The 27,885-nt window shown below is 41.4% G+C and overlaps 1 protein-coding gene and 1 non-coding gene across 4 annotated transcripts; both read right to left on the bottom strand.

The window, feature by feature from the left end:
• Positions 1-1,611: 1,611 nt before the first annotated feature.
• On the bottom strand, positions 1,612-24,994 carry STMND1 (stathmin domain containing 1). Of its 3 annotated transcripts, XM_032462537.1 has the most exons (7): positions 24,806-24,889; positions 17,462-17,515; positions 16,582-16,807; positions 16,132-16,312; positions 12,241-12,392; positions 5,759-5,890; positions 1,612-5,077 (listed from the first exon to the last, which is right to left on the bottom strand). In XM_032462537.1, exons 3-7 carry the CDS (start codon positions 16,624-16,626, stop codon positions 4,793-4,795), a joined length of 795 nt encoding a protein of 264 aa, XP_032318428.1. In that variant the 5' UTR covers positions 16,627-16,807; positions 17,462-17,515; positions 24,806-24,889; the 3' UTR covers positions 1,612-4,792. The 3 variants fall into 3 exon arrangements, with proteins under 3 accessions (XP_032318428.1, XP_032318429.1, XP_006194358.1); XM_032462538.1 differs by lacking the exon at positions 16,582-16,807 and having other exon boundaries at positions 24,806-24,919; XM_006194296.3 differs by lacking the exons at positions 16,582-16,807; positions 17,462-17,515 and having other exon boundaries at positions 24,806-24,994.
• On the bottom strand, positions 11,413-11,485 carry TRNAA-UGC. The gene has a single exon. It is a non-coding gene; the product is annotated as a tRNA-Ala (tRNA).
• Positions 24,995-27,885: the final 2,891 nt, after the last annotated feature.

Genomic DNA, 27,885 nt, shown 5'->3' with positions numbered 1-27,885 from the left:
TAATAGCTGGTTATTGGGCTGCACCCCGCAGGCCTGCAAGCCTTGTAGTTGCCCAGACTCTAGACGGAAGAAAGAGCCTTCAAACAGCAACAGAGACATCGTCGGGTTTGGGAAAAACAGGGGAAACTTACGAGTCTGAAGCAAAAGGTCCCGGAGCGACACCCTGCCAGGTACAGCAGACGGCAGGCAGGACACGGCAGCAGTCTCCGCTACTCAGGGGAGAAGGAGGCTGCCGATTACACGGGGAGCTGACGTCAGGTTGGCCCATCAGTTACCAGGGAAACCAGCAGAGGGGCTGGGGGGCAAGCACTAGGCGGTTACTGATTAAGCTCTTTACCTAAGAGGACTGTATAGTTGTGTCAGTGAAGCAGGGACTGGCCGAACAGGGGATGGACAGAGAACAAGAGAACAGCCATCTTGAATGGCCTGACCAGACACCAGTACGAAGGGCGTTAATAGTTGTAGACGGGATATAACTGACTCTTGGGAAATGTTCAGCTTGACCCTTGGTGGGCAGGGGTACTTGGACCTGCTGGAACGTGGCCTTCTAGTCACGAATGGGCAGCTTACTGTGGGCACGGCTCTGTAGGCTTACAGAATGAGTGAACGTAAGCCTGAGTGTGCATGAGAACCACCTGGAGGGCTCGTTAAACCCAGACTGCCCCACCACATGATTTTATACAGAAGGTCTAGGGCAGGGCTGAGGACCTGGGTTTGTTACAAGGTCCCATGTGACACTGATACTTCTGGTTGGCGGGTGGGGGTCGGGGGTTGCGGGAGGTGGAGCAGGGCACATGCTGAGAACCAGCACAGGCCAATCCCACAAGGTGGGTTAAGTGATAACCCTCTGTACAGTCTTTCTCCCATTTAATAAACAAGCACTGCTATTTACATTAAGGAGGAAAAAGCATAAATTGTCATATACATTTTTAAGCAATATGTTTGGTTCAGGGATTGAATTGCATTACATGGAGAGGAAATGTATGTATTAATCACTAGAAATGACTAGGAATTGAATTACTGCTTTTACGACTTTGATGTTCAGAATGATTTCATCTGGTGCTTAAAACAGCTGATCGCATTATTTTGCTGACAGTAACTTCTTGTTTCCAAATGACGAAAGAAAAGGTTCCAGACCCTTAACTGCACTTTTCTGTCAATAACACTTTGCCAGTGCAGGTAGCCTTTACCCCTGATTGGTGAGAAGCCATCTCAGATATAAGGTATAATTGTCACTTTGTTTTTTCTTTAGCACATGGACTTTTGAAGCACACTTGAGATCTCAGTGTGCTGAATAGAAACCATGATGGCAGGAATGCAATTCCTGAACAGGAGAAGAGTCTGGAGGTGGATTTGCAAGACTGGTTATTTGTGCTCTGAGAGGCAGTGACCAGAAAGGAGGACAATGAAAACAAGATCACCTAGGCAAGTAAGCATGGCGGCTGCCTGCCTGCCGAGGTGTCTGGACTGTTGTTAAAGGGGGAACGTTCAAGTTATTTTACTTGCCAATTTATAAAAAACAGAAATGGAAACGTGTTACAACTGTCTTTAAGGAACAGAATCCCTAGAAACATAACAGGGAAGCTAAAAAATGTTACATCATTAAGAAGATATTGTGGGAGTAGATTTATTTACCTGAAAAGATACTGTACATTTGAATAAAGACAAGCAAGTTACAAAACAGCTTATGTTGTAGAAGAAAAGAGGAGAAAAATGTCAAGGCACCTAAAGCAAAACGTTTCTAGCAGGATTCTTGGTGGGAGAGGAAAATGTTGGACTCTTGGTATTTTTTGATTATATTTTTCAGTGCATATTTCCTATTACATATTATTAATGGAATTAAAAAAAAAACAAAGGCAGGTATTATTTTTAAGAAGCAAATAGAAGTGACACAAAGAGACCATAATGGTCATCTCCCACACTTTATTTCAAAATAATGCCATTTATTGATCTTCTGAGACATAAATTTCACCATCCTACAAGAAGGCGCTGCATATACATGTTATATGTGGGTGCAAAAGTGATCTCTCAACTGACACGCCATAGCATTATACATCTTCAAAATGCAGTATTTACTGTATAATTACGCCTTCAAAGACTAACTATTTATTGATAATAAAATAAACAGAAGTAGACACAGTCATAAATTGCTGGTCGTCACTATAGCAACACTGATAAATTCTATTTTTGTCTTTGTGTTTGCAAAATTACTTTTGCTAACATAAGACTCTTACATTGTGTGTATTTGAAATATCTGCAAACTATTTTAAAATACACCTTTTAAATATTCCTTTGAACAATTACAAATCACCCATAAGTTTTTTCCCCCTTCAATTAAAATGATTATAAATCTTAATCTCGTCTTCCTGACTCATAACTTCCTGATGGTGGTGGTTTAGTTTTAATTGAAATACCCTGGTGATTGTTCAAAACTTTAAGAATGAGAAAAACAATTCTGTTATTTCAGTAGATAAAATAAACATTTTCTCTCTTTCCATCCTGTTAAAATGGATGGTCCTGCTAAGAAGATACGTGGCTTCTCATTTAGGGTGTGTCACTATTTGGCATGTTTATATATAGGAAGAGCCTTTCAAGCCAGGTATATGTGAGAATGCTCACATCTATATTATACATATATTTAACTCAATAAACGTGTCTTCTAAGCCTCTATAAAGAGCATAGGCAAGAGCGTAAGTTTCCAAGAAAAAGTATTATTTGGGTACTTGGCAAATTTGAGGATCAATTTACCTGACAACAATGACTATAAATTTGCACTGAATGTATTTTTTGGTCATTTAAATTTTATTATTTGCAGAGATCTGAATGATACTCCAGCTCTTCCTAACTGTCCCAGTACAATCATTTCGTACCAGTAAATCATCAGTTACTCTAATATTTTACAAGACTGGCCACAAGATCAACTCCATAGAAAAACCTATGGGCAGATGAAAACGATCATGTGACCCACAGAGGATTTTATATAAATAATATGCTATAAAGATTCTGGCGTATTCTAGTTTACACAGTGCTTTTAAACACATTATGTCATTGGGTACAATGCCGTGAGACTGGCGATCCAAAATTAACATATAAGGCAATGGAGGCCCAGGGAGCCTACAGGACTTTCCAAGGTACCGCTGTATGATGTAGACTTTGATTCTTAAAGGTTTTGGTTCTGGAATGAGTTTTGAAAGAACTCTACTACTGCCGTCATACCTCACTGGCTGCAGGAGTCCTCAGTCCTACAGGCTACAGAATACACGAGGCATTTATTTGCAGCATCACAAAGGGAACATATAACGTGTTTAGGAGGTGCCCAGCGGTCTTCAGCTCCCATCAGCCCTGCCCCCAGCCACTGGTTCCCAGAGAAACAAGCCATCTCTTGGGGCTGTCCTGCTTCTCAAGGATGGCTGGATATATAGATTCATCCACTGAAGGAATATTTACATGGCATGTATTGTGTGCCATTCACTTTCCAAGGTACAAAAATGCAACCACAGTCAAGACAGACCCATCCTCTGCCCTGTTCAAACTGACATATCGGGTGGTGAAGATAGAAATGCATCAGATGATTCCTACAGAGTGTGGTAAGTGCGACACTGAGTAATCCGGGCTGCCAAAAGCCAACTATGAGAGAGGGGCCCCTACCCAGACCAGGGGGTTTGAAGGAAGTGGTGTCTGAGTGGCGACATGAAAAACAAGAAGCCAAGTTAAATCAAGCAGTGAGAAGGGAGAAGGGAAGCAGGGAACAGCATGTGCAAAGACCCAGAGGCTAGGGAGAGTGTGCTGAGTTTGAGGACCTGGAAGTTCAGTGGGAGCAAACTATGAAAGCTGAGAGCCCTACCAGTGACAAAAAGAAGTCTGGACTCTATCTTGACCATAAAAGGGAGCCAACAAAGGGTTTTAAGCAGAAGGTTATTGAGTAAATATTGAGAAGACGGTTGTAGTAATCCAGCTGAATGATGGTCAGGTGGTCTGATGTAGGTAATACAGGAAATACTAGGGAAAGGATGAAAAGGGGTATGAGATATTTATAGAATGTCGACTCCTAAGACCTGATAATTGATTGGATGTGGGTGTAAGGGAGGGAGAAGAACCACAGTATGAGTCCAATAAGATGAGGGCCAGGAAAGTCCCCAGCCACTAGCATCATAGCCTCCTCTCAGCTTACCCGCTCCCTCCCCGGGCCTCCTCCCACCGCAGCCCCAATTAAAGTTCTTCTTTTCTCATGTGAAGAAAATTCCACACCTCACTTAATTCTGAGAAGTGGGTATTGCTTCCCTAAGCTATATGGGTAAGACTGTAATACAACCAACTTTAGGCTATTGCTTTAATCACAACACAAAGGGAATTAAAAAAAAAACAACAAACAAACCCACACATACAGCACAAGAAGCATACAGACCATTAAAATAAAACAAGTCCATACAATTTGTCTTAAAGGACCCTCGGATGGCAGGAACAAAAAAAGGATTTCATTTGGCACAAACACAAGCTGAAAGGTGCTCACAAATTGAAGACATTATCACAATGTTTGAGGCCACACTGAAGGAGAGTGACAACTTTATAATGGGGAGGCTAGTCATATCTTCTTTTTTTTAAAAAAACTGCACAGCCATTGAGTTTACTCAGCTAAGTGCCAGCGCACGGAGCTCACACAGTCATTTCTAAGTCCACCGCACATCCCAGTGGGCGAGGGGTGAGGCATTCAAAGAAAACATGAGACAGACTAAGAATGTCACACCTGGGGAGAACTGGGTGCCTTTTCACAAAATTCACATAAAACGTCTCATTAGAATCCATCGTCTGCTTGGTTGTAGGACATGTCTGACTCCACCACCCCAATACCTTCATAACCATACATTCTGTCATTTGAGGCTGTGTCACTTTTACTCTTTTTCCTTTTCAACAGCTTTCCTTCCTGCAGGTGGGACGGTTCAAACACAGTAGAGCTCTCAGTTTCAAGTCTTTTGGCCAATGGAACCTCCGTCTCACCTGGTTCAGCTGCATCTGAATGATGGGCTGGGGGCCGACTTCCGTCACCCCATAGCGTTTTTCTTATTTCTTCTTCTTTAGTCTGAAAAGCAGTATTAAAGAGTGAAAAAGAGTCCAAGTAACTTCCTCCAGGTTCTCATGAATACTGCCTCTAATGAACATTCCTGGCTTCTCTAGTTATTCAGTCATTTAACAAACAGATGTTGGGGAATTACTGTTGAAAGAGACAGACATCCTCCCCCACGCCCACCAGAGCTACGTCCTCGTCCTTGCCCTCCCAGAGGCCAAGCAGAGAGATGGAGGTAGAGGCTGTCAGACCAAAGCTGTGAAGGCTGGTTCCTGGAATGGCTGGCGAGGGTTACTATGGGGACCATGTGCGTGAATGCTGCAAAAGTTGTCTGAGCGTTTGCGCAGCCTGCCCTCAGCTCCCACCCTCCACCCAGGGACCTCTTGCCATCTCTGGCCCCATAGAAGTTTCTCTTTTTTCATGGGAAAAAAACTCCCTACTTAATTCTCAGAATTGGATATTGCTTCCCTAGGCTACACAGAAGAAACTGTAATTCCACCAACTTCAAGATAGTTGCTTCATTTCTTCCCCCACACAAAGAAAACTTAGAGAAATTAAACATACAGCATTGGCAGCATATAGATCACTAAAATAACTGTGACAAATCCATGCATTCTGCCTGAAAGCTGCCGACTGCAGAGGCCGGAGCACATGAGCTCATCTCCCGGGCAGCGCGCCTCACGCGAGGGCTGGTACCTTCCTGCGCCCCTCCACCGCCTGCATCTGCTCGTCTATGTCCTTCATTGAGAAATCTTTTACTTCATTTTTGAGCTTAAGTTTTTTCAGCCTGGCTGGTGGCTTTCTCAACGGCTTCTCAGTCGTGTTCACCTGGAGGAAGACACTTTTTTAAATGGAGAAACAAATGTATTCACTGGCAGAGGAGAAAGAAGAGAGAGAATAAATATTGCTTAAGATGTTAGTCCTGATAAACAATGAGTTTCTTCTGTCTGGCACAGGGAACAATATTCAATATCTTGTAGTAACCTATAATGGAAAAGAATGTATGTATGTTTGTGTATGACTGAAACATTAGGCTGTACACCAGAAACTGACACAACATTGTAAACTGACTGTACTTCAATAAAATTAAAAAATGAATAAATAAATACATAAATATAGTCCTCATCTCCCCACCCGCCTCAAAAACAGTAAATGAGATGTTGAGGTTGATATGATTGTAAATGTCACCTATGTCACTCCAAGTTAAAAAAAAAGATGTTAGTCCTAAAAATCTAAACAGATTTTTGGGCAGACTTTAAAACCATGGTGTGACCACTGTTCAACGACCAAACTCATTCCTAAAGAGTTAATTCCTGGTAACAACAGAACTCATTCCTAAAGAAAAAAATATCTATTGGATGTCTAGGTAAAAAGAGGCTGTTATCAAAAAACATGAAAAAAATACAGAGATGGAGGAGAGCTCATAAGAAGGAAAAATAAAAAACATGGAGAATGAATATAAGATGGGAAAAGGTGGTGAATGAATGATGAATTTGTAGTTCAAGGTAAAAAGTTAAACCTCATGATCTTATAATAGTCCACAAGCTACAAATGATTTTCATTTGGGATCAAGACTAGTTTTAGGGCTTTTGATCTCATGGAGGAGAGAATTAACTGATGTGGCCTGGAACCAAACTTGCAGTATCTTCGATGAGGTACTCCTGTACTGTTCTAGGTAACTTCTCTAAAGACTTTTACAGACAAAGGAGGAACTGACATTCATTGTAATCTCTAAAAGACCGTTTCTTCAGATTGCAATCAGTAGTTACTGAGAAAATAAATCACACAAAGAAAGACAGTCCAGCTTTGCAGAAAAGGGCACCAGATCTGAACTCACGCAGCCCTGGGTTTGAATCCTGGCTCAGTCACGGTGTGGCCTTGCATGAATTCTTAAACTCTGTAAGCCTCTCTTCCTCATTTGTCAAATAGGTTTAATAGCATTTATTTCACAGGATTTAAAGAAAAAAAGGAAAGTATACAGTAGCCACTCGGGAAACGGTAATTCCTTTTCATCCAGTGAAAGCAGTGACTTTTTTCAGTGATAGTGCACAGAATCATAACCAAATACAGTATTTGTCACGAAGGGGAGAAATGAGCCTCAGAATCACGGGGCCAGCAGGCAGGAGCGCTGGCCTTTATTTAATCCCGGGCCTTCCACAAATACCCGCTGTGTGACCTGACACAAAGCACTTCTCTTTGGGCTCATTTTTCTCAAAATTATACCATCACCACTGCTTTGCAATTTGCTGAGGACGACGAAGCTTCCCTCCAGCTTTAAAATCTATGATTCTTAGAAAACCTCTTAAAGGGAAAACATTTATTAAAGTTTGGGCTCAGTTACAGCCTTCAGACAGTTTTATGTGGTGAGAAGTTGTTCGCTACAGGAAAACTGGGAGATGTTTGTCAAAGCAAGTCCATCCTCCCCCATCATTCTATTATTTTTATGACAATTGGCTCTTAGGCTTTTGCTGGCAAGAGCCTCCTGTTAACAAGAGGGACGCACTTGCTACGGCTCAACTAGAGAGACTGTGAAATTAGTGCGAAACATGAAACAAGTTTTTTTTAGGGAAATTCACTCCTAGAAGCTAAAAGAGAACGGAATAGTCGTCTAAGATCCAGACAAGAAAGGCTCTACCAGGCTTACCTAGGAGTCTGAAACTTCACTAAAATGATGAGATTAACAGCTCCAAGAGAACTTGGGATTTCCGGTTTGCGTGGACGCTTCCTATGGCTTTACCCCCAAAACGATGCCTAAGAAGTCATGTACTTCCTCCCCTGGCAGAAGTTAATCCTGCATGTGCAGCCCTTGTCCTTTGTCAAGTTTGACATTTTAAGGAAAAGTATTGGAAAACCTGGGGAACAATATCTGTATTCTTTACCACTGGATTTTATAAAGTCAGGATTTATCAACTGTTGGCACTTAAAAATGATAGCAATGATCACATTATGTGCAGAGAGGTGCTACCCATAGAAACTCTAAAAAAAAAACAAAAAACCTTAAAACCTATGGAAGTTACTAGTTCAATTATTTTCTTTAAGAACACGATCAGAGGATGCCATGCCCAAAGACGCTGCGATAAGATTGGGGTCTTGTTTCTAGCCAAACTAACTTGTATACTACATTAGTTCTTTTTTTTTTTTTTTTAACTGAAGTATGGTCAGTTACAGTGTGTCAGTTTCTGGTGTACAGCACAGTGTTCCAGTCATACATATACATACATATATTCGTTTTCATATTCTTTTTCATTAAAGGTTATTATAAGATATTGAATATAGTTCCCTGTGCTATACAGAAGAAATTTTTTAATCTATTTTTATATATAGTAGTAAATATTTGCAAATCTCAAACTCCCAAATTTATCCCTCCCACCCGCTTTCCGCCTGGTAACCATAAGATTACATTCATTTTTGCATCCACTGTGTATTCCTCAGAGCTTTCCTCGTTAACCCACAGATAAACCTACCTTGGCTGTGCTCTCTTAATGGGAGTCTTGTGCATAGAATAAGCCAAAGTTTCTCACAAGAGGTCTCATTCCTGCTCTGTCACTGCTAGAGTTCCTAAGACGGTCACTCTGAGTGTTAACTGCCTTTATTCAGTTTTCACCCAGCCAATGTCTTCCTCCTTAAAAAACTCCCGTGAGGTTCAACAAATAATGTTAGAGGCTCTGATTCAATGTGAACAAACTCCCTAACTACATTAAAGGTTATCAAGTACAGAAGTCGCCTGGAGAAGGGAATAAACTTGGACCAGAGGCAGGAGGCATCGACAGAGAATTGAGAATCTTGTGGAGGGAGACCCAGGACAGGAGAAATGAGTCTGGGATAAATGACACCTAAAGTGGATAACACCTATGTGGATAAGTGAGAGCCAGTCCCATCTCTTTAAAGAGATGTGTACCAATCCATACACATAATTACGTGTATATGAAACCAACATATGTAACACAGCCACTGGAGTCTCATTACAATGTTTTCAAATATATTCGAAGATTCACTTAGTCTGATAATATATCTTTTACATATCATGATTCTTTCTGAGTGAGCATGACACCTATTAACATGAAGATGCTTTCAGGTAGGTTATCCAGAGTGGCTCTGGAATTGCTGTCATCTTTGTCAAATAACAGATAATGAAAAAATTAAGGGAAAAAAATGGTATTTTAAATTTACCACAATAAAAAAAAAAAAAAGAAAAAAGACCACGGTGGGGGATGGTGCTGAGGACACAGAAACTGCCGTGGATTTCTAGGAAGAGACTGGCTCACACGGGACCCTCCCCCTTTTCATCATCTTTTATTAGTTTCACTCCAAATGATAACTAAATTAAAGAAGACAACCTGGCTACAGAGGGGAAAGATCTAGGTCTAAAATTCCCTTGTATTTCAGTATACTGTTGGTCTACATTAGAAGCCTTGTTTTTAAAGTATTCTCACATTTATTGTTCTGTTTTTTCCCATCATAGTTTAAGTTTTTTTTTTGAGCAATGAAGAAATGGTCTTCCCATGTCCGACCGGACTCATCACATCATGGTACCTGCTGACATTAACATCTCTTTTTTGACCATTTCCCTTTTGTTTCTTTTGGCTCTTTGTTTCTTAGTCAAAAGTATTCACTGTCTCATAGTATTTCCATTCTTTATATGGTTCCCCTCTCAGTCCTTAAATATTCATTCTCATCTTTTCACATTGGCCTCAGAACTTTCTTTCAAATATTCAAGACACCTGGTGTCCAGCACACACGTTCACAGCTACACCTAGACTGAATGAGACTTCACATGTGATGCTGAGCAGGTATGTCTCGTCTTCATTTCCGTATGCTTCCTGGGTGTAACCTCAGCTCTCTACTGAAAATATGGGATATTTTCAGGGGTATTTTCGGACCCTATTTTGGGGGAGATTTCAGTTTCAAAAGTGTTATCCCTTCCCAGCTTTGTAATGAATCTGGGGGCTTGGTGGACATTTTTATTGAAATTTCATGGCAGTGGTTCTCACAGCCTAGGCTGCCCACAGGAATCACCTGGGAGCTTTCAGAAGCACCACATTCTGGGCCCACCTCCAGCCACTAGTGCCAGGTGGGGCGTGGGCACCAGGAGTTTTGAAAGCTTCCTGGGTGAGGCAAATGTGCAGGTTAAGGACCACTGCACTGGGCAATCCAATGCACAGCTGTGCGTTGTGGCTCAGGTCTGCAAGTCTGGCTTATGTTGGACATCCTGGCCCAATTCCAAAAAAAAAAAAGAAAGAAAGAAAAGAAAAAAGAATTGTGTTATTCTTGCCTACCTCTGCAGTCCTGTCGCATTTAAATACTTTCGAGAACAGTTCAACTATGCTCCTGACAACCATTCCGTCTCTACATAATGTGGACACAGACTTCATCTTTGGCTCTCTTAAGGATGTTACTGAGAGTCAAGCCCGTAGTTCTCATTTTTTAATAGATAAGTTCCTTTCACGATGTAGCTTATATTAATTAACCTTGCTCGTGCCCTTGTGAGATCTGAGTCTGAACTCATTCATCTCTGGCGTCTGAATTACTGAAAAAAAAATTTTAATGCTACTCCCTCTGGTGTGAGCATCAAAGTTCCATAGCATCTCCCTGAAGAAGGCCTTGCTTAGATCCGGAACGATTTCACAATCTGTCCTCCTCCAGATGGCTCTCCTGTCTTTTCTTTTGACACACTTTTTCTTTTCTGACCCCTTGAGATTCACCTACAGCAAGAAAAAAAAAATCTCTCTCGCCCTTTCCATATTAAAGAGGCACCCTTCTTTTAGCGCTTGGAAGTAAGATAAGGTGCTCTGAACCGCCTTGTATTGTGATGGCTACCCTTGGGCTAATGCAGGTTGTCATCCTGCTGGCATCATCTGTTCCATTATAAGGTCCATTTTTAGCCTCCCCTTGTCCCCCACTTCCTTTTATTATTGGCAGCCTGGTAATATTATAAGCCTTATATAATAAGGCTTAACAATCTCCTTCTTTTTGCCAAATACTTTCTGCAGGACTTATTTTTCCTCAAAAGAAAATACCACTTTGGCTTTTATTCATGAGTTCTCAATGTGTCCTACACACAGCGAAGGAAATTACCTTTATTCAAACACTAAGTTACTGGGGCTGGGTGGCAAACTTGATTTAAATAACGAATCCTTTTATACACAATTGATTGTTTTCCCTACAAAACTGGGGACTGGCTGCCACGGAGGCACCTTTGATATAATTTCTGGTCTCTATTGCCACCATTTCTTTCTTTCTTTTCTTTCCCATTCATTTTCCCTTAGCCTTCGTTTCAGTTTTTTTTTTTCTTAATTAAAAAGAATCTTTTTGTAGGGGGATGTAATTAGTTTATTTAGTTATTTATTAAATGGCGATACTGGGGATTGAACCCAGGACCTCATGCATGCAAAGCACATGCTCTACCACTGAGCTATACTCTCCCCTCCTTGGTTATTTCTTCTTTTCAACTTCGTTCCTCTGTCTCTACTTTAGGACAACTGGTACTGCCGGGGAGCATTGGCTTAAAACAAACAAACAAACAAACAAAAAACAAAATGATGACAAACCCCCTGTCCTCTTCACAGGTTCACACAGAATTTATTTAAAAATTAAAACCTCAAGACTTTGGCCACAACCAGCTAAAATCAAACTAAAAATATTGCTCACACGACAGAAAAACAATGACAGATTAGTCAAGATGAATCAGTGAAGAAAAATAAGAGTCTAATAATTTCTATAATTGCATTTATCTCCTCATGGTGGACCTCGGGGTGTGTATATACATGTATAAGCATATCCATTTTAGCTTTGGCATTTAGACCTATTTTCTTATTGGATAACTCAGAGGTCAGTTTTATATTCACATGCCTAGTACATAGGCAATTGTTTAATAAAAATTGCTGAAAGAAGGAAGGCCTTTTATTCCATGGGGCTTTTTATGTCTCAAATTTAGTAAAACCCAAGATATATTTTATTGCATTCATTAATCATTAATGACCAGGCAATTCCTGAATCTGTAAGAGAAGGATGGTGTGCAGAGGGGCGGGGGAGTTTATGGGAGAAAACACTGGCTTAGATAAAGGCTGTGCTCTGTATTGTGACTCTCAGATGCATACTGCTGGAAAAAATAACTTGTGATCAGTCATACTCTATTGCTATTTTAACTATAAGCTAGTGTTAATCACAGGATTACTTGCCATGATGTCATATGATTCTCCATTTCTCAATACTTTGCTGTGGCTTTGTATTATTCCTTGAACAATTAATTCCTCCAGGATGTCTGATGACTTTTGTCGCTCTCCATTCTCTAAGGGTTGGGGTTTATGGATTAATCCATTGATCACTGGGTCTTCCAAAGGAAAAGAAGAAAAAAAGGAAGTGAAATTTAAGCGTGAAGATGTTATCAATCAAATGCTAAATACATGCCTTATCAATCATGCTCATTAATTAATTCTTAGTCTCAACACTCGCACCTAAATGTCTGTTTCTATTACAAGTCTTTATAATCCTTTGAAGTTCGAATCCTTTATGTTCTTACAGAGGATACACATCAACACAATACACTGTTTACTTAGCAGGTCAAATAGTAACACAACAAGAAGTCTTTCATGTGCTGTTATGTACTACTCTTTTGTTGTAACAACACTTGTACACTTGGGTACAATTACATGGGTTCCATGGAAGAATTATGAAGCTAAACCACAGCTATGAATGAGATAGTCTTTCAGTGACTCTGATGAGTTGCAGTTTGGTTTCTATGCTTTGTATACAAAGGATAAACAGCGTGATGTTGCCAAGAGACTTCCAGTTCTGCAACCCTGAGTTTACAATTACGCCATCTGCTAAATCTATGTCAGTAAAAGTATGCCTTTTTGAAAAGACTCTTTGAACCAAATCCGAATTTGAGTCGTGATAGCTAAATTTTTGTTAGTGATTCTAAAAATGGCACTGAAACAGTTTATAGGGGAGCTTTTGTAAACAGCGCTAATGAGAGAGACCACCCCCGTTACAAAGCACACAGTTACATAAATAAGCAAACAAGTGTCCATTTTTCACAACCTCATAAAATACAGGTGTAATGAGGAATCCTCAGAAATGAGCTCTCTTCTATTTTGTAATCATCTGGAAGTCCTGAGAGTAAGAAATCCATTCCATCTGGTGGATGGAGTCTTTTTATGAAAATTTCTAACCTCGCTGGTTCACAAAGACAGTTTTCATGAATTTGTAGCGGGAAGATAGGAAACGCACACACACACAAACCAGATATCTCTCACTTTAGAACATTAACCTTCCTGGCATGAGAGACTTCTCGGGGGGGGGGAAGGTATAGCTCAAAGAGGTAGAGCGCATGCTTAGCAGGCACAGTCCTAGGTTCAATCCCCAGAACCTCCATTAAAATAAACAAACCAACCTAATTATCTCCCCTAAAGGGAAAAAAGTGGTAATAAAAATTAAAATAATTTTTAAAAGCTACTAGTAAAAAGAAAATAAGTATAAAAAGTGAAGTCATACCAAAAAATGGGTAGATTCACCTTTAACCTTGGTGTAGGGAAAGGCTTTCTAGCTATGTCTCAAAATCCAGATTCAAAAGAAAGAAAAGATTGATAAATTTTACTCCATTAAAAAAAAAAAACTTTAGAAAGGCAAAAAAACCCCAAAAAACTAAAAACCCAAACCCACAATAAAAGTCAAAAATACATATCAGATACCTCCTGATTTGATGTACTAAACAGGATGCAATATCATTTTTAGTATTCTGGGTAAAAATGCATAACCTGAACTTAATCATAAGGAAATATCAGATAAACCCAAACTGAGGAACATTCTACAAAATAAATGGCCTGTATCTCCAAATATATCAAGGTTTTAAAAGACAAAAGTCAAAGGATTGTTCCAGATTAAAAGAAACTAAAGCCACTTGCCAAGTATATTACACACGTGAACTTGCATTTGATCTTGAACCAGGAATGTATTTATAAAGGACATTTGTGAGATGACTGACATTGGAATAGGAAAGAGAACAGTACTGCATCCGTGGTAACTGCCTGATTTTTGATCAGTGGTAATTGTCGGATTTTGAGCCATTATGCTGTCCTTGTTTTTAGGAAATGCACACTGATATGTTTAGGAGTAAAGCATCATTATGTCTGTGACTTACTCTCAGAAAAAATACAGTTGTGTATGGGAGAAGTGGGGGAGAGGGGAGGGTGAAGGAGGAGGAGATGATGAGAACGCCAGTGTGGTCCAATGTTCACACTTGGGGAATCCGGGTGGAAGAATACAGGCATTCTTTGCTCTGGGTGGCTTTTCTTATCTGAAACCATTCAAAATCAGAACTTTTGTTTAAATAAAAGGAAATACTTGGGAAATGTTAGTGTGAAACTTGAAATGAGTAACAAACTCTATAGCTCTGAAGAGCAATGATACAGAGAGAAAACAGAGAGGAAACTGGGCAGAGAACAAATAGAAACTGCAGGGCATTAGTTCCTATTTATTCAATGCTAAGATGATTCCTGAAAATGTATTTGCACTACACTATGAAAACACCTGCTTCGATAGTTCAGTCCCTCCCCAGCTGGTTTCTCTTAGCTCCATCCTGCTGATCTGGGGCCCTCCCTCCCCACAGTGCTTCCAATAGCATACAGATGGCAGGACTGCCTCTCTGAGGGCGTGCAGGTCCCTGTCCGCCTGACAATCGGTAGTCTGTTAACACATGGACGTTGAGCACTCGTGTTGCAGTCCAGGAGGGCTCTTCATTAACAGAAGTATCAGAGGAAAAGACATGCGTGCTGGCCCAACTCGGGGAGGGGGGAGAGGGAGGAGCCGTCCCTGCACTGCATCCCTGAGCTCCTCCCTCATCCTCAGAGGTCATGTCTACACCCTATCAGAAGCAAGAGATGAGGGCAAATATGAAATTCGTGATGGGTCTAGAGAAGAGTGTGCTTAGGGACGTAAGTCAGACAGAGAAGGACAAATACTGTATGATATCACTTATATGTGGAATCTGAAAAACAACACAAATGAATGTATACGCAAAGCAGAAGCAGGCTCACAGATATAGAAGACACAAGCGTGGTCACCGAAGGGGAGAGGGAAGGGTTGAGGGGCAAGATAGGGGCAGGTGTTTAAGAGCTACAAACTACTGTGTATAAAACAGATAAGCAATGAGGATGTCCTACACAGCACAGGGAATTACAGCCATTACCTTGTAATAGCTTGTAATGGAGTATAATCTGTAAAAATACTGAATCTGTACACTGTGTCCCTGAAACTAATATAATGTTGTAAATCAATTATTCTTCAACTAAAAAAATAAAATGGGCAATAAAAAAAGAACTTTGTGATAACCCAAGTTGCCATGGAAGTCCAAGAAAAAGAATCTCACCTATTAAGCCACCTGTTTTCCAACTCTAAGTTACACCTAAGGAAGAAACTATGATGAGGAATGAAATGAAAGCTTTCTCCCCAGATAGAATAGAGTACTTTTCCTTGAAGTCTGTTAAGTTCAATTTGTTTCAAACGCTGAGGAAATGCAAACAAGGGCTCTTAACAGCAGAAGGGTAACTCAGGTAAAGTGAACACACACCACGGGGAAAACCACAAATAGCTTCTAAAGAACACACCAGGACATAATTACGTCTTCCATGTTTTTGAAAGATATTTTTATTATATATTTGCCGATAAGTTTGAATGGGGAGAGACAGGAGAAACTGTTTGATGTAGGTTTTATTTTTATTTTTCGAAATGCAGAAATTTCCCTTGGAAAGATGTTAATGTGGTGAAATTTAGAGGAATTTAACTAAAGCCTCCTATCCCCAAGGCCTAGCCCAACCACCGATAAGGGCTCTTAGTTTTTTTTTAAAAAAAAAGAGATGGCTTTAATTATTTCATTGACAAGAAGATTAATGGTTAGTATTATTTATTCACATAATGAAGGTCTGTGGCTAAATCCTAACGTCTCAGAGAGGGGGACCCCACCATTTAAAGCATCGCCTGACACAAAGCTGTGAAAGGAGTCGCCAAACACATTATAAAATATATTTGAGAAATAGTATTTTATAGAGATCAGCGTGAATGAGGGCCATTACCTGAATTTAGTCTTTTGTTTCTTTCACTAGGAGATGGGGAACTTTCTGGAATGGTTCCAGGTAAGCTTCCCAGTTGGGCCTGCTTCTCCAGGCCTTCTGGGATTCCCACAGAGTCCCTGGGCAGTGCAGCTTCAGCCTGGGGCCTGCAGTTCTCCCAGGAATGAGCCCCACGGGCATCAGCCTGTGGAAAGGGAAAGGCTTTGTGAGAGTCAAGATTTCTTGGAAACTGAGTGTTGCAAGGTCCGCTTTGTGACTGTTTAGCCGACTAGTGTCTGTGGCAGGCTTGAAGAGTACCCAGCAGCCTGTGGATGTGACTTTGCATGGCAAAAGGGACTTTGCAGATGTGCTTAAATTAAAGACCGTGTGATGGCAAGATATCCCCCGTTATTCAGGTGGGCTCCAAATGCAAGCACAGGTGTCCTTACAAGAGGGAGGTAGAGGGAGACTGACTACAGAGAAGGAGATGGCGGTGTGATGACCGAGGCAGGGACACATCTGAAGATGCTGCAGTGCCAACGATGAAGATGCAGGAAGGACCACCAGCCAAGGAATGAAAGGAATGCAGCCTTAGCAGCTGGAAAAGGATCCTCTCCTCAGAGCCTCTGAAAGGAAGCAGCCCTGCAAACATCTTGACTTTCGCCCAGTGGAACCAATTTTAGACTTCTGACCTCCAGAACTATGAGAGAATAAAATTGTGTCATTTTAAGCCACTAAACTTATGTTTATTTGTTATAGCAACAGTAGAAAACTGACCTAGTGACTCATATGAACCCACCAGGCACAGATGACTATGCTGAGCTTTCTGAAGGGCACCAAGGTGCAGAAGTTCAACCATCAAATATGAAAAGTAAAAGGACCGCTGTGTATTAAGGTTTTTTGAATGAAACCACCTTGACTGTTTTTGCAGATGAAGTAATTAATATGGACTCATACAAATAATTAAATAAAACAGAAAAAATTTGTAATGATCAGTTTCATGGGTCAGCTGAGCTCGGTTATCATAGCCAGTTATTCAATCAAACACTAATTTAGGCTTTGCTGTGATGGTTTTTGGTAGGTGTGCTTAACATCTACCATTAGTTGATTTTAAGTAAAGGAAACGATCCTCAGTGATCTGGGTGGGCCTCATCCAATCAGTTGAAAGTCTTAGAGCAGAACTGAGGTTTCCCTGAGGGAGAAGGAATTCTGTGGATGCAGTTTAAGCTCCAGCCCATCCTTTCTGACCACCCATTCTATTGTATGGATTTTGGACTTGCTTTGCCAGCCCCCAGAATTGTATAAGCCAATTCCTTGTAAAACTTGTAAAACATCTATATATCTATCCACTCACCATCCATCCATCCATCCTTCATACTGGTTCTTGGATCCTTTGGTAAAACCCTGACTGACACAGAAACACAGTAGAAAATAAGAAATACCATTCCCTGGACAGAAGCACTACTAACATCTTAGCATATAACTTCCCAGATGTGTTTGATCATGTAAATATAATCTTTAAAAATAAACTGGAATTGGCCAGTAAGCATATAGAAAGATGTTCAGTATCATTTTTCACTAGAGAGATGCAAACCAAAACCACAGTGAGATATCACTTCACACCCCCTAGGAGGACCATCATGAAAAAGACTCATAATGAGAAGTGCCGTCAAGGACGTGGAGAATTTGGAACTCTCATACGATGCCGTAGGGAACATACAATGGTGCAGCCACTTTGGAAAACGGTTTGAGAGTTCCTCAAAAATTTCCCCTTAACATAGAGTCACCACATGACTCAGAAATTCTACTCCTAGGCATATATCTAAGCAAAATGAAAAATGTATGTTCATACAAAAGCTTGCACACAAATGCTCATCATTATTATTCATAGTATCTACAAAGTGGAAACAACCCAAATGTCCAGCAATTGATGACTAGATGAATTAAATGTGGCCTATCCACACAAAGGAATATTATCTGGCAATAAAAAGAAATGGAGTACCGATACACACTACAGTACGGATGACAGCTGACAGCACCAAGCTAAGTAAAAGCCAGTCACAAAGATTCATTCCATTTGTATCACATGTTTGAAAGAGGCAGATTAATAGAAACAGAAGGTAGATTTAGTGATTGCTTGGGAAATGTGTGTTGCCTACCAATGGAGAGTGGCTTCTTTGAGGAGGGGACAAAAGTGTACCCAAATTAGTTTGTAGTGATGGGTAAATTGTATATGTGAATTACATTTCAATAAAACTGGTTAAGACATAAAAATATATATTAAATGATATTGTATTTCTATAACCTGTTTTTTCTATTAACGATGCATCAGAGACATTTACCTATGTCAATAAATATAGGTCTACCTCATTCTGTTTAATGGTGAGAGTGGTTGTTCATTAGATGATTGCATGGTAGGCCAACTATACCACAATTTATTTAATCAGTTCCTACAAAAGGACGTCTAGGTTGCTCCGAAGTTTTCAATACAATAAACAGTATTGGCATAACGTCTGTGCTGTAAATTATGACTCTAGGAACTAAACGGAAAATATTCCCTTTAGGAAAACTGAATACAAAAGTGGGACATTAGCATGAAACTCTTGGTACTTTCACAATAAAAGTCATACCAATTAAAAAGATCTAAGCACCTCTGACCACTTTCTGGAAGCACATCGAAGTGCTCTGCAGTCCCTCAGAGGCAGAGTAGAAATCTCCTTAACTAGGCTGTGGTGGCCCCATCACCCTCCGGCTCCCATAATTCAATTAGCAACTCTCACATGTTCAGGGAGACTCACATTCCTTATCACCCTGTTTACAGCACATGATTGCTCTGGCTAAACCAACATCAGTCCATTGTGTTGAGGGTTAATTAGTTCTGTAGCTCGGAACCTCACAGGAAAATATGAAAAACCAACCAATTGAACAGACAAACAAGTTAGCAAACAAAAATGCAATGGATCTGAAATATAAATCAGCACAAGAAGAAAGCCTTGGAACAATAACATGCTTTATATATGCAGTTATTACATATATGCTTTATACATGCTTTATGTATGTAGTTTATATGTAATAAAAGGAGGCCCTGTATGATATAATATGATTATTATTATATGACAACATAGCATGTAATATATGTAATGGCTCTTTTCCTGGGTCAGCTTACTACTGGGGGGCTGCATGGCAGTAGCTGTGTCTATGAAGAAAGAGATGGAGAAAGAAAGAGAAAAGCAAGTACTTGCTCTCACATTTTCCCCTGGTGCTGCTTCATATTTCAGATTGGTTGAGGTTTTGTTTGTTTACTTGTTTGTTCAGTTCATATATTTGTCCTCTGTGTATATATGTGTGTGTGTGTATATATATATATATATCTTTCATATAACAAAGCAGCTCCTTCGTTAAATGAGATAGAAATATGTATATTTCAGATGCTTATCTTTTAGGGGTTCACCGTTCACACTTTACTGAAGGTAAAGATTATGTTGGGCACTCTTGCCCCCCTTTCTAAGTGAACTGTTAAAAACCAGTATCTGCAGTGATGGTAAGACAGATATTTTCACGAGTGCATTTTGTTTTGCAGATCTGTCATTTTTTGAACCTAGCAGAACATTGAGTTACACGCAGGGATTAATTTTGCCATTTAAGATTTCCCACTGGAGATCCTGAGACATGGAACTGATTTAATGACAACAACAAAAACAAACAAACAAACAAATGCTCACATTGGGACTGAGAGCAAATCTGAAGGTTTTCAGGCTAAAAGGTGGCTTTTCACAAAGATATTCTGATAGCTACAAGTCAGAATAAATTTAAATGTCCCAGTTCTGAACAATCTCCCAATTGTTTCATCAAAGCAACTAAACCAGGCTTGAGCAAGAATCTTTCCCATCTGTGCTTATTTAGACAGTCTGCCTTCAAGCTCTGCCAGTGACCGAAACTCAAACTGTAGCCGACGAAACACACTCTTCCAGCATAAAAGAACGTATACCAGCCCTCAGTCTCTGGAGCAGAAATGTAAGGTTTTTCTCTTCTGCAAACTAATAATGTCTTTCAAATACCTTATCAATGTGCAACACATTCTGGAAAATTTAACACCCAATTTCATAATCTAGACTTGAGAATAGACATAGTTCAAAGACGAGAGATATTTACAAGTTAATTAGATCTATGCCCCTCGGGGGTACAGCATAAACAGTTTTTTTGGTCTATCTATGCATGCAGAGTTTGTATTTTCACACCAATAAGAAGTCTAACTGCGATGGTACAGGGGGAGGGGTCGGGGAGGTGGGTGGAAGGTTTCATTTTTTTCCTTGAGATGAAGTTGTAGCAGAAATACAGATTCAATGTTTCTACATTTTCTATCAACTTAATTTGACGCTTCATTGTTTTGGAGATAAATATTTTATGAATTTTAGACAGAATTAAAAAGCCGTGAGTTCTAAAGTAAAGCTATGCATGGGAATTATCAGCATTCCAAAAAAAGTATTACTTTTAGCTATAGAAAGGTTTTTGTTTGCTTGGTTGGTTTTTGGTCTGACAGTATCATACGTTATGTTCTAAAGCGTTGAGGAAACAAACTTGCCAAACAGCTTGGAGAGAGGAGTCATTTGTCAAGGCTCCCTGGAGCTAAAACTTTATTATATCAAATTATTGGCAGATATGCACTTTAGAAATATATTTGTCTGTAGACAAACAGGAAGAATTTTCAAATTTTGATTTTTTTCTAGTTTACTTCTAATAAATGTAATAATAAATAGCAACCCTCCAAAAAGCAATCAGAAATATGACCTTTTAAAAAGCTGGACTTTAAAAAGTAAGTTAGTCCCTTTTACTGATGATAACAATTTTCATGTCAAAGTTTAGAGGAAAACTGTGAAGGATACTTAGAGATCTATTCCAGTCTCATCTCTCCTCTTTTAGATTAAGCAAGGGACTTCAAGTTAATTGTATAGAACAGAATTTCTCCAACTAAAAAAGTTTCCCATGCTTTTCTTATTAAGCGTTATTTTACTACTGTGTCTTCTTGCCACTTTAGTCTAAGGTAAAGTGAAGAGAAAGTCTGGAGGCAGATCTCAGGAAATTTGATTCAGCATATTTTAAAGTTGTTCTGCAAAGAAACATAAGTATTTCATGCCAGCAAACATGCCTGCATTCATTTTATTTTAAAGACACAGCCGAACTACCTGAACTCTCAGCCCCATGCATTGATGAAGGTAGCAAAAAGTCCTGTTCTGGTAGCTCGGGTGTTTAACAACCACATTTTCCCTAGATCAGATTCCAAAGTCAAATGCTTGGGGAGGGGAAAGAGAGGTATATAGGTGAGTCAACTCTGAGTCTACTTTCACATTATTTTAAGATTGAATTTTGTCCTTGCCGACTGTCATTAGTCTAGTTATGCCACCAGGAGACAAGAAGACGCTAAGGGAGCAGAAGAACGGAGAGGGACATGCCGTCATCCCAGAAACATCTGTTAATGCCTGCTCTGCACCAAGCTCTGTATCAAGCACTCGAGATACAAAGACGAGGAACAGTTCTTTTCCTCAACAATATCTTGGGATGGAGGCAAGCATGGAAACAGATAAATACAACAAAATGTTTTGAACGGTGATGAGAGAAGGTATAAGGTCCACTCTGCCAGCGGTCTTGAGTCATCTTGAAACTTGGGGGCGTATTTGCACGTAGTCCAGGAAGACACAGAAGGAAAGGTCTGCAGGAAAGAGAACAGCAGGTTCAAAGGCACAGAGATAGAAACAGACTGGGGCTGGAGAACACGTGGTGAGGTTTGACTAGACTCTGAGGGTCAGGAGAGATGAAACTGGAAAATTTGACAGACATCAGCTGGAGGATGGCTAGTGAGGCTAAGAACTGAGGATTTTATCTCACAGAAATAATTTTAATAATAGTGATTGTAACAACTAACCTTAAGTGCTTATTCTGTGCCAAGCATTGTTATGAGCACTTAATGTGAACTGAATTCATTCAAGTCTCACAGTAACTCTGCAGAATAACTATCACCACCCTCATTTTACAGGTAAGGAAACCAGGGCACAGAGAGCTCCCATAACTTGACCACAGCCACACAACTAACAAGTGGTGAATCCAAAAATCAAACCTGGGTAGTCACACTCTTGACCATTGGTTGGTGTGCCTCCCTTATGGGTTGGGGACTTTTTTTTACTTTTATCAGAGAACTGACAGGTTCAGATCTGATGTTAGAACGATCACGCTGCAGGTCATGTGGAAGTCTGGGGCTGGAAGGAGGTGGAGGCTGGTAGTGGAGGAGGTATCTAGGGGGGACTGGTTAGGAGTCTTGGACAAAAATCCAAGCAAGGGGCAGTGACTATCTGGATTAATGCCTTAATTTCTCTTTGGAAAAATAGAAAACAGAGCACCCCTACATGTTATTCCACAGCAGTGATGCATAATAACAAAGATGACCAAACGGCTCCCAAGAAGCCCATAAATCATGAGGGATAAAGAGCTTTAAACAAACATTGACCACATGATAAGGGAACATCACAGCGTGGTGCTTGAGCTCAGCGCTGAAGGATAAGTAGGAGTTCATCAGGCGGACCAGGAATGGGCCTAGGGAGGGCATTCCAGGAAGAGGGAATGGCCTGGGGAAAGGCCCGGAGTGTGATGAAGCCTGGAAGAGCCGAGTACTGCAAGTTCGTGGTTTGGCAGCCCCGAGAGTCCACGAATGAGAGCAACTGGTGAGGGGAGGATAACATTAGAGGGACTGGTGGCTCCAAATGTAAAGACTTTAGCACACTACAGGGAATTTTTTTCTTAGGACGCTAGGTGGCAGTGTGGCGGTAGACTGGTTAGGATGGCGATGCGGGAGGCAGAAAGACCCAGTGAAGGGTAATAGGGTCCTAAATGCAGACAGTGGCAGTTGGGATGGAAAGTAGAAAGCAGTGTTGAGATGTAGGTCATCTGGGCCCAGGCGTCCCCCCCGAGCACCAGCTACTGAGCCTGAGTCTCAGCCCCTACTGGCCTCTGGTTTGTTTCTGATGTACTCCCAGAGCCCCTTAGATGCGCCTCACACACTGCAGGTGCTGTAACTGGCACCGAAAAGTGTCTTACCCTGCTGAGAGGAAGTGCGTGCTCTCAACTCTAGTTCCAAAATGTCCTTTAGGAAGGGTGACCATAAATCCTGGTTCACTGCAGACAGTATGGGCTTAGATTCAGCAAATTTATAGTCGTCTCTTTCACTCTTTAGAGTACCCTGCTTTTTATCTGGAGAAAGCTCTAATTCGAAGAGATACATGCACCCCAATGTTCATAGCAGCACTATTTACAATAGGCAAGACATGGAAGCAACCTAAATGTCCTTTGACAGATGATTGGATAAAGAAGATGTGATACACACACACACACAGAACACACGCAATGGAAAACTACTCAGCCATAAAAAGAATGAAATAATGCCATTTGCAGCAACATGCATGGACCTAGAGATTATCATACTAAGTAAAGTAAGTTAGAGAAAGACAAATATCATATGATATCATTTATATGAGGAATCTTAAAAAATGACACAAGTGAACTTATTTACAAAACAGAAATGGGCTCACAGATATGGAAAACAAATTTAAGGTAACCAAAGGGGGAATGTAGGGGGAGAGATAAATTAGGAGTTTGGGATAAGCAGATACAAACTACTATATATAATAGATAAACAACAAGGTCCTACTGTATAGCTCAGGGAATTACATTTAATATCTTATAATAACCCATTATGAAAAAGAGTACATATATGTATAACTGAATCACTATGCTGTACACTAGAAACTAACAACACTGTAAATCAACTATACTTCAATAAAATTTTTTGAAGACTAATAATGAGTATCCCGCTTTTTTTTAAACTTTTTTTTTATTGAGTTATAGCCATTTTACAATGTTGTGTCAGAGTATCCTGCTTTTGATGATAAATTACATGGTAACATTATCTTTGACTAACCCTTCTCCAAGAGACCCTTGTGGATTCCTAGTTCTGTCTGTGGAATCTCGATGGTGGTGAGGATGTAAAGAAATGATTTCTACCTCCACCCTCATCCCTCCATGCTCCATCCTAGAAAAAAATGCCCCTTTGTCTCTCCAGAAGAATTACTTGAGATGCCACCTTGAGCAAGAGTGGGAAGAATACTGGAATGAGACTTGAAAATTAGGTTCTATCTCCAGCTCTGCTCCCAAACAAGCTGTGCAGCCTCGGGCAAGTCGGATTTTGGGCCTCAGGATCCTCTTGTGAGAAGCGAGAGGACTCAGCCAGACGGCTGCTAAGTTCTCTTACAGCGCTAAATAATTCCCAAAGGGCCCGCTTTTAGGAAGCAAATAATAGATGGCCTCTCCCAGGAACCTTGAGCTTCCTCTGAAAATCACTAGTCACCCTGCTCGGGCAGAACGCACCGCTCATCCCATTATTCCTGCCTGGGCCCTGGGGTGTGACCACTTTCGCGGACTCTTGAATCACAAAAGCTAGCCCCGTAGCAGCACGAGTCCGGGTTAAGACCGCAGTTAAACGCTGGCTGAGTTAAGTCGCTCCCTCTCCGCCCACCCAACTGCCCACTCGCCAGGCGGGCTGTGAGCCCCAGCCGAACCTGCTCCAGCCAACTACAGCGCCCCCAAGCTTGGGAATCGTCAGGCCTCCGGGGCGCAAGGCCCTACACGCGTTAGTTTTCTTGTTTGTTTTTACCTTGAATCCCTCTTCCCAGCCCTTCTTGGGCGTGGGCACGCGTCTCGTCTCTTCCGCGGGCTGGGAAGGCCCGCAGCCCATGATGTGCGGCACGCGCGGAGCCTCCGGCGGGGCTGCCCCTGCGCCCCGCGCCTGAAGCCTCTCCCACCGCCCGCGCTTGAGGGCTCGGCAGGATGCGCCCGATGCCTGGGCAGTTGCCAGGAACTGTTGCCACAATAAACCACATCACGCGCACCTGGGATCTGGGCGGCGAGGGGACTTTTGTAACCGGAAACTGGAAGATCAGAGGCGTTTGAGTCCCAACTGGGATGTCAGTCGCAGCCTTCTCTACAGCGGAGTGAGGGGCAAGCCCGCTGCCTGGCCAAGTTCGTTTTAAAAGTACCCTAGGTGTCAGCACTCTGCGGGGACCTCTTTTTTTTCCCCCTTTCTAAGGCACCGTGGGACACGCTCCCATCCCCACTGCCTGGGCCGCGCGCACTCAGCTGCTGTCTTTCGTGCTGCAGACCCCGTGGGGGTAGAAGGCGACTGCGTGGAAGGCGACAGAAGAGCCCAATGGGCGGGAGCAGCACGCGAGGACAGGTGGGCAGTGGAGGCGACCCGATGGCACCAGACGGCAGGGGCGCAGGACGACCTTGGGGAGGACGGTTACGCAAACAGAAACCCACTCAGTGAAGAAAACCAGACTTTTAGGATCATAAACAGCTCAGATGCCGCGAAATGGGTGATGCAAATCATTTTTATGGAAGATGCGTTTTGCGATGTTACCTTGTAAGGGAAGAGGGTGGAGGGGTATGTGTATTTCTCTCAGAGAACTAAAACGGTGTCATCCATCAAAAAAGGCACCAGGCGGCCTGCCCAAATGTGCAACAAGTTGTTCTTTCTTCGATTTTTCTCTTTTTATCTGATTTTCAATTAATTATTTTCCAGAATAATATATTTTTTAAAAGAGCTGAAAGGGACTTAGACGTCATCTCTCAGTCCCTTGTTTTACAGGCTGCACACTTAGGCTCAGAGAGGTTGAGCGATTAGATGGGAGGTGGGGGGGGGGTGCGGGACCAGCCAATGAGGGATCTGGGATAACGAACCAGGTGGCCTGACTCAGTTCCACGCATCCAAAACACCAGGAAAATACTAGTAAGGATTCTCCGAAATGTAGTAAAAGCGCTGGCTCCTGCTAAGGAAATGGTCAGCTCTGTTACAGGAAGCTGATTATTTTGCTTTATAGAATTTAACCTCGTTTCACTCTCCTTTCTGTTGTCATGATGCTATCTGTCAATTTTCCTTTGACTAAAATTGAAGAAGACGGAAGATAGGATGAAACTCATGTCAAAGCATTATGATTATTGAGCAACAAGCAATAAAAATTTGTGAATGAAGAGCTGAAACAAGGCTAAAATGGTGTTTTGGGGCACATCTCTGAAAATATGAATTCATGGGTGTAATAAGTCACATGAAATGTTCCAACTGGAAACTGGAAAATTCTCAACTAGGAGAACTCAACACAGAGGATGCCTATAAAATGTTCCTGAGAACGTCTAGTGAAAGTTTGTAGGATGAACCGAAAGAGTAAAATACTGCCGACCATTTTTCCCCCTAAGGCAGTTGGTGTACAGAGGTATGCTAGGACATCAGTGTGAATGAACGATACCCAGATGTGCTATGCAGGTATCTTTTGAAGCATCCTATGATTTACAGGGCAAAGTTGTGAAAGCGCCCTTTTTTCAGGGATGGGCTGAAGCCTGCTCATACTGTCTCACGAGAGCCAGTTCTCAGGAATATTTGGACCTAGTTGTTCAACACAACCATTATTAAAAAATTAAACTATATAAACTCACAATTAACTTAGTTATATTAAAAGCAAAGGTAATAAACACAACTTATTAGTTCCTAATTATTGTATTACAACTTACTGTTATTATGTTTTGAGTTTGTTTATATCTATTGTATCTGTATGGTGTGCTCCTGTGTCTCTTCCCAACTCCACCTTTAGTGACATCACACTGATAGTTGGAAATCAGCCAAGATAGGAATATGCACCCCACGAAATCTGATAAATGCTACACATCAGGGCTTTCTCCTCACCCCCACCCCCAGCCCCAGAGAACGCACCAGTATCCTATCTTTTCCCTCGTATTCCATAATGCTAAAGAATGGCACTGCCCTGTTCACTCTCCCCTGATCTCTCCCTGGAGTGAAGTGGCCTCTGTCACCCCTAGCCCGAGCCACAGGATGTGTGCTTGTAAGCTTCCTTTCACTGGAGCTGGGGCGCTACACTGAGGCTCTAAGTTCTGCACCCTTAACTCTCCTGCTCTGGTCCTGGATAACCCGTTTCCACCTTGATGACTGCTAGAGCGAAAAATCCTTTCATTCTCACGAGAGTAGGGCCATCACTTGCTCACTTGAAAGTCTGACTTTTCTCTTCAGTTCTGAATAATCTCCAGAAGGTCAACTCTCTGCTTCTCTCCAGAATCTATTTCATCCCGAGGTTTGTCTTGAGCTTTTTCCTCTGGAGCAATGAGGCCATTTAAGGACTGGTGCCCCTCAAACTTTACAGAGATCTTGTTAAAATGCAGATTATGATTCAATAGATTTGGGGTGGGGCCCCAAATCCCACATTTCTGAAAAGCTCCCGGAGGTTCTGTCACTGTTGGAAGAGGATCACACTGGAAGGGTCTAGAATGCATCAGAGTATCAAATCATTACTTCCGAAAAGAGACAGGAGAAAGGAAAATGGAAGGAAGGAGAAAGAATCGAGGAGGAAAGTGACAGGGAAGAATAAAATGAAGTCCATTAGACAATCAAGCAGAGAGGAAAAGAAACACTGGCTTCGTTTTATCACGGTACTCTCGATCTATGGAAGCACCTTTACTACGCAAAGTTAGAGCTAGGAGCCCAAATGCCTCGCCAGCTTCTTATCCTGGTAGAGAAGGGATCTTTGTGAGTTAGCAGGTCAGAGTGAAGAAGGGAAAAAAATCCTTACTAGCCATCACCCATTCTCTGGAGTTAGTTTTTCTTCTTCTGTCTATTCTGAGAAAAAGCTGATCCTCCAGGGATGGTAGGAAAACCCGAGAGCAGAGGCG

This window comes from Camelus ferus, chromosome 20, assembly GCF_009834535.1.
Source record: "Camelus ferus isolate YT-003-E chromosome 20, BCGSAC_Cfer_1.0, whole genome shotgun sequence".
NCBI lineage: Eukaryota > Metazoa > Chordata > Mammalia > Artiodactyla > Camelidae > Camelus > Camelus ferus.
Note: the sequence above shows the minus strand (reverse complement) of the source record. Positions and strands in the feature narration are given on the sequence as shown.